Genomic DNA, 7,625 nt, shown 5'->3' on the forward strand with positions numbered 1-7,625 from the left:
CTCTTTTGTATTCAGACCTTATAAAGAATTAGATACCTAGTTTGATACTATCATTTTTGAAGAAATGAGCTTTATTGGCGCGGAAGTACAGACGAACAGAAGAAGTCAAAGCAGAACTAAATGACCTCATCAATGCAAGTGACTTTGTAAAAAAGAGTCAATACACCGATATCATAAAAAAGAAGCGTAGACCCCAACTTGTCATATCAATAGCAATCCCAATTTTCCAATAGGTTTAAGGGATTAAAGTGATCTCTTTCTATGCTCCTATATTCTTTAAGAACAATTGGATTAGGTGAAATGCATCACTCATATATATCTGCAGTGTTTATTGGAGTTGTTGGTGCTGATATAATCTTGCTCTCGTCATTGTTATTAGACTGAGTCGGCTGGATATTATTGTCTCAAGTTGGAGGAATTCAAATGCATGTATCATAAATAAATGTTGATTGAGGAAATAATGCTACTTAAATTAAGGGATCGTGGACCATGGTTGTCTGAACTAGTGGTACAGTTTACTGGTTTTGATGTTATTTAGCATTTAAATTGTGGGGTTTTGTCTGTCTTGGGCTCCATTAGGATGGCTGATTCCAAGTGAAATTTATCCACTAGAGACTAGGTCAGCTTCACAAAGTATAACTGTAGCACTAGGATTTTCTTCATTTTTTCTGTAGCTCAATCATTTCTAGCTATGCTCTGCCACTTCAAGTCTGGAATTTTCTTGTTTTATGGGGGTTGGATCTGGGTAATGACAGTGTTTGTGTACTTGACTACCTGAGATAAAGAATGTACCGCCTTGAAAAAGTGGGGTTCTCTAAAACTAGAAGGCCACCAAACTTGCACTTCATTTGTAATATGGGGTACGAAGGGAAACCTTGGAGCAACGGTAAATTTGTGTTCGTGTGACCTATAGTATATGGGTATTTGCATTAGGGTAAACTGTTTACATCACACCCTTGGGGTACGGCCCTTCCCCAGACCCTACATAAACACAAAATGCTTTGTACACTGAGCTGCTCTTTATTCATAATCTAGCATATAATAACTAAACCTTAATCCTAACTAGTTGTTATCATCTATATGGATCATTTGCATTCATTTTGTTTTGTCCGCATTGATTCTGAGAGACAGTAGGTATTATTTTCATTAACAATTCAAAAAATTTATTGATAATCCGATGTATTAATAAAAACATGCAAACGGACAAATTAAGTTAAGAGTAATCTCTTTTTTCTGCGTTGTCCAAGTCTATATAGTTGTGATGGTTTCTTCTTTGCATTTATTACAAGGAAAGGAAAAGAACATATAACTTGCCACTTTCTAGGAGGTGAACAGATTTTGGGAGAAATTTCAGAACTATATTAACTTATTTGCCAATACTAGCCAAACTACTGGAAGGAGTGAATCCATATTGCATCACAACAAGACAAGAAAGTCAAGAGCATGACTAATTCAACTCAGCATTAATCGTCATATGCCCGTAAAGTCCAACGAGTAGATACCGCCTTCCAGTTGCAACCCATTGACCTATGTAATTTATGTACTGATGTTGATTTATTAGCAGTCATGACGGAATTCTTCTTATCTTAAACTCCTATACATTCATGGTTCCTAAGTCTGAGCTCGCAATCTTCACGCTTAATCTCCTCTAGATAGAATTTAAATTTGACGAGAAGAAATGGCAGTTGGTATTGTCCCAACTAGTGAGAATTCTGCCAAATACAATGGCAGGATTACATGGTTTGTGGTGTTATCATCAATGGTTGCTGCTACTGGAGGAATCATCTTTGGCTATGATATTGGAATTTCAGGTTCTTTTCAATATTCACTTTTACTTTTAAACAACTGTTAACACCATTCAAAGACAAACTGTCAAGTTCTTACTTACTTACTATTGTGTTTTAAAGGTGGAGTAATCTCTATGGAGCCATTTCTGAAGAAATTCTTTCCAGATGTGTATAATAAGATGAAACAAGTCTCCAAAATAAGCAACTACTGTATATTTGACAGCCAACTACTGACTTCTTTCACCTCCTCACTGTACATTGCTGGCCTAATTGCCTCCTTCTTTGCTTCACCTATCACTCGGACATTTGGCCGTAGACCATCAATTCTAATAGGTGGAATAGCATTTCTCATCGGTTCTGCCCTTGGAGGCGCAGCAACCAATATCTACATGCTATTACTTGGCCGCGTCCTGCTAGGAGTCGGGGTTGGTTTTGCAAACCAGGTATAGACTTTTTCCTATTAATGTGCCTTCTATATATTGTAATTAGCTGTGTGCTTTCATTTGAACAATATTCTGGACAGACTTATGTTATGATCGAAATAATCAGATGTCATGTAAAAGCTAACAAAGTATACCTTCAACACTATAAATCAGACAACAAAAGAGAAATATACCAAAAGAGACACAAACATTTAATGTGATTCGGCCAATTTACCTACATCCACAGGCAGAGATAAACAATCCGCTATATAAAAAAGAGTACAAAATATAGAGAGAATAACTTCACAACTTATTCATTTATGTTACCAACGTCATAACAGATGTCTTTTGGCTGCAGGCAGTCCCTTTATACCTCTCAGAAATGGCACCTCCCAAGTACAGAGGATCTTTCAATATTGCATTCCAACTTTGTGTAGGAATTGGAGTTCTATCAGCTAGCCTTCTTAACTACGGCGTTGAAAAGATTAAAGGCGGTTGGGGATGGAGAATTTCCTTGGCAATGGCTGCAGCTCCTGCCTCATTTCTAACAGTAGGAGCACTTTTTCTCCCGGAAACAGCAAACAGTCTAATTCAACATGGCAAAGATCATCAAAAAGCTAAGCAGATTCTACAACGCGTAAGAGGTACACTCGATGTCCAAACAGAACTAGATGATCTCATCAAAGCAAGTGACAAGTCAAAAACAGTCAAGCACCCTTTCAAGCAAATTATTAAACGTAAATACAGGCCTCAACTAGTTATGTCAATAGCAATACCATTTTTTCAGCAAGTGACAGGAATCAATGTGATCTCGTTCTACGCTCCAATTTTGTTCCAAACAATAGGCCTAGGTGCAAGTGCATCGCTTTTGTCTGCTGTAGTGACCGGGGTGGTAGGGACCAGCGCGACGTTTTTAGCGTTGTTGATAGTTGACAAGGTCGGGCGAAGAGCTATGTTCAGTTCCGGGGGAATCACAATGTTTATATCACAAATGTTGATAGGGGGAATAATGGCAGCTAAGTTAGGAGATCAAGGAGCATTGAGTAAAGGATATGGTCTATTGGTTTTGATCTTGATATGCATTTATGTTGCTGGTTTTAGCTTGTCTTGGGGTCCTTTAGGATGGTTAGTTCCAAGTGAAATCTTTCCATTAGAAATAAGGTCAGCAGCACAAAGTATAACAGTGGCTGTTGGTTTAATTTTCACTTTCATTATTGCTCAGACTTTCTTGGTTATGCTCTGCCACCTCAAATCTGGAATTTTCTTCTTCTTTGGTGGATGGGTTGCTATTATGACTGCATTTGTGTACTTGTTATTGCCAGAGACGAGGAATTTGCCAATTGAAAATATGGAAAAAATTTGGAGGGATCATTGGTTTTGGAATAGATTTATTTGTGATGAACAAGACTACGAGAAGGGTGAGACTTAGCTAGACTGAACTATTTTTACCTATGTTGCTCGGACTCTTCAAAAAGGTTGCCGAGTGCGTGTTCGATCCTTTAAAAATACTGCACTTTTGGTGTGACATTTTTAAAGAGTCCGAGCAACATAAATTTTCATTGGCCTTCCAATATAATACAAGTTTAAGATACTCTTGTTGGCTATGAAGTAAGTTGGCTTGTAATTGAAATAGATGACAATTTTGATACTTCTTCGTCTAGAGGAATTATCTCTTTTTCACTTTGATTTTTGTAGCTTTCTGTTAATGTACTCAATAGTAATGGCACCTATTATTTCCCTCATGAAATTTGGGCAATTTGATGTAGTATATTTTTTGTGAAAATCAACGGCTTTAGTAAAACTAATGATTTTTTTTTTTTTTTTGGAAAAACATCAAGGATGCACATCTGAAGCATGTAAAGTTTCAGGATTTAACTTGTGATCTTCCGAAAAGCATCTTCCCTACATTTCCATAAGAGATTATTTCCGCGGTTCGAATTCATGACATATTGGTCGCACCGTAACAACCTTACTTTTAGTCATATGACTCACTCATATCTTACGTAAGGCTCATGAATAAGAATCTAAAAAGATGAGCCAAGAGTCATTTGGGAGAGAATGGATAAAGACGAATAGTTGTTACTCCATAATCTTTGTTAAGTTAATCTGATAACGATATTTTTAATGATGTAATCTCATTTATGAAATAAATGTAACAGTATAGTTTATTAGTATTATCCGATTTAGGCCTAAACTTGTACAATTTTAAAATGCATCACTAATATTTAAGACTTATTTATTTATATACTCAATATTTTTCTTGTGATTTACTATCGTGAGATGACATAGGGTGTCACAATTAAAGAGTTTACTTTGAGGGTGAGTTATTTATGATTTTGTTTTTCTTTCCTACAAGATAGTAGAAACTATTTTTTGTTAAAGACTAAGGTGTTTCAAAAAATAATATATAAAGAAGTAATCAAAATCTGTTATAAAATAAAGACTGTAAAGTGAAGACAAGTATAGAGAGAAACTGATATATTATTCAATTTCAAACTGACGTACATAATGAATTGAAATCTCCTATATTTATAGAAGAAAGGAAGCTGCTTGTAAGCTGCTACTGCAAGCTGTTGTATAAGCTGCTATTATACCAGATATAGATAATCTTCTACCACGGGTAATATTTATTCATAACAGAGTATCGAAATGATAAGCTCATTGTACCAGATAGGGATAATCTTCTACTGGGGGGTAATATTTATCCATAACGGAGTACTGAAAGGATAAGCTTCTTTAGGGGGCTTATTTCCAATAGAGTACTAAATAGATAAACATATTTACGGTGGAGTCCTATATAGATAAGCTTCTTCAGGAAGCTTATTTACAACGGAGTACTAAATGAACATCCATAATATAATATATTCATAACACTCCCCCTTGAATGTTCATTAAAAGATAATGTGTCTCATTAAAACCTTACTAAAAAAAACCTGTGGGAAAAAATCCTAGTGAAGGAAAAACAGTACACATATTTAGTAATACGCATAACCAGTTGTCTCATTAAAAACCTTATAAGGAAAATCATGTGGGAAAAACCTTAGTAAGGAAAAAAGAGTATAGCGTGTATTTTATTCCCCCTGATAAAAATCTTGTTTTAAATATTTGAGTCTCCGCATTTTAATCTTGTATACCATCTTCTCAAAAGTAGAAGTTGGCAAAGATTTAGTAAATAAATCTGCCGGATTGTCACTTGAAAGGATTTGTTGCACATCAATGTCACCATTTTTCTGAAGATAATTGGCGAGCTAACTAACAAAAGGCTAATATGGCTTCTTGATTTGCATCATCTTCGTATAAAATTGTGGATCTTTTATCACATTCCAAACCATATTTTCCTTGAATAAAATGAATCACTGATCTCAACCATACACATTCCCTACGTGTTTCATGAATAACTATTATCTCGGCATGATTTGAAGAAGTAGCAACAATAGATTGCTTTGTGGAGCGCCATGATATGACAGTACCTCCATATGTAAACACGTACCCGGTTTGAGATCGAGCTTTATGTGCATCAGATAAATAACATGCATCTGCATAACCAACAAGATCTGCACTACCTTTGTTAGAATAAAATAAACTCATATCAAGAGTTCCTTTTAAATATCACAATATATGTTTAATCCTGTTCCAATATCTCCGTGTAGGAGAAGATCTATATCTTGCTAGTAAATTAACAGAAAATGCTATGTTATTGTCACGCCCCCAAATTCCCTCCGTAGGATGTTGTGATGGCACCTAGTCTCTATGACTAGGTAAGCCCATCAATGCGGAATAATAATAAATATCTGAAATAAATAAACTATAATTCAAACAATTTCAACTCTCAAAACCCGGTAGAAATAAGTCACAAGCTTCTAAGAATTTATTATCTATATCTCTATACATCAGAGTCTAAAGCAAATAAGGAAGATAATATAGTAAGATAGAAGGGGACTCCGGAGTCTGCGGACGCTGGCAGATATACCTCGAAGTCTCCTCGTACAACTAGTTTACTGATGCCTGGTCTGATAAGATGTACTTGGATCTACACAAAAAGATGTGCAGAAGCGTAGTATGAGTACACCACATCGGTACCTAGTAAGTGCCAAGCCTAACCTCGGTAGAGTAGTGACGAGGTCAGGTCAGGCCCTACTGAAAAATAAATAATGGCATGGTAAAATGTTTAAACAATATAATAAGATAAAATGACAATGAAAATGAATCAAGTATTATGTCACATTTAATTACACCAAATAATGGCAAATAAATATATCGTGGAAATAAAACAGAATTCTTTTCAACTTTAAGAAAATCACAATAATAATCAAAGGCAACTGCGGCCATAAATCTATATCAACAAGGGCACTCCCGAGATACCGCCTCGTAGTCCCAAATCATAAATAAATTCACAATATTTCATTTCCTTATCTCACCGCGGGAGCCTTCATAATTTATTTTAAAGAAAATATTTTTTCCGAAATAGCATCCCGCGTTTTAGCCATTCTTATCACACCACATGACTTCTAGTAGTTCCCCCTACTAGCCACGTGTATCAAGCCACCCTTATCTCACCGCATGCGTTTCAATACTCAGACCTTATACCACCGCATGCGTATCAATATCACAATATATCACAATTTGCACCTCAAGTGCTCAAATAATTTAACTTGCCAAAATAATTCAACAATATTTTTTCACAATAAAGAGCTCACGGCTCATACCAAAATAAATCATCAATAATATTTTTTTACAATAAAGAGCTCACGACTCTATCATAATGAGTACAAAATTCTTATAAAAATATTCAGGAATAGATAATTCAGGAAAATAATATTTTAAAATCTTTAATACGTTGCTTCAATATCAAATTTAAAAATGTCAAATACTTCATATTAATAATATTTAATTTAAAGAAAATCAACCTTCAAATAATGCACAGAATAAAAGAAACCAAGTTTCAACTAAACAGGTAAACCAATTAGCAGGAAAAGGTCAAACAAATTTAAAGTATATATCTCAGATCAATGATGAAGAATATAACAAGATAAAATAATTTAATAAATGCGCAACAGTGATCTACACAATTTAAAAATATAATCTTTCATATTTAGCCAGTGTACACACTCGTCACCTCGTGTACATGACTTTCAACACATTTCAATAATCATATCAATACCAATCCTAGGGAAAATTTCCTCCACAAAAGGTTAGACAAGTCACTTACCTCGACTTGCTCCAATTTAACCAAGTATTATGCTTTTTCCTCGATTTTCCGACTCCGATCGACTCGTATCTAGTCATAATTAATTCGATACAGTCAACAAAAATTATAGGAATCAATTTCATAAGAAAATACTACATTTTTATTAAAATCCGAAATTAGCTCAAAAATCACCCGTGGGGCCCACGTCTCGGAATCCGATGAAACTTA

At 35.0% G+C, this 7,625-nt stretch overlaps 1 protein-coding gene across 1 annotated transcript; it reads left to right on the forward strand.

Moving 5' to 3' along the window:
- Window positions 1-591: 591 nt before the first annotated feature.
- LOC107760993 (hexose carrier protein HEX6) lies at window positions 592-3,956 on the forward strand. The gene is made up of 3 exons (XM_075252058.1): window positions 592-1,811; window positions 1,908-2,230; window positions 2,568-3,956. The coding sequence occupies exons 1-3, from the start codon at window positions 1,679-1,681 to the stop codon at window positions 3,636-3,638; spliced, it is 1,527 nt and encodes a 508-aa protein (XP_075108159.1). The 5' UTR covers window positions 592-1,678; the 3' UTR covers window positions 3,639-3,956.
- The last annotated feature ends 3,669 nt before the right edge of the window (window positions 3,957-7,625 follow it).

This window comes from Nicotiana tabacum, chromosome 4 (genome assembly GCF_000715075.1).
Source record: "Nicotiana tabacum cultivar K326 chromosome 4, ASM71507v2, whole genome shotgun sequence".
Taxonomy (NCBI): Eukaryota; Viridiplantae; Streptophyta; class Magnoliopsida; order Solanales; family Solanaceae; genus Nicotiana; species Nicotiana tabacum.

Bases quoted from the DNA above. Each gene is read 5' to 3' on its own strand.
- LOC107760993 (XM_075252058.1), top strand. From the start codon at position 1,679: ATGGCAGTTGGTATTGTCCCAACTAGTGAGAATTCTGCCAAATACAAT. The intron at 1,812-1,907 runs GTTCTTTTCAAT...TGTGTTTTAAAG, and splicing joins CTATGATATTGGAATTTCAG to GTGGAGTAATCTCTATGGAG. The intron at 2,231-2,567 runs GTATAGACTTTT...TTTTGGCTGCAG, and splicing joins GGGTTGGTTTTGCAAACCAG to GCAGTCCCTTTATACCTCTC.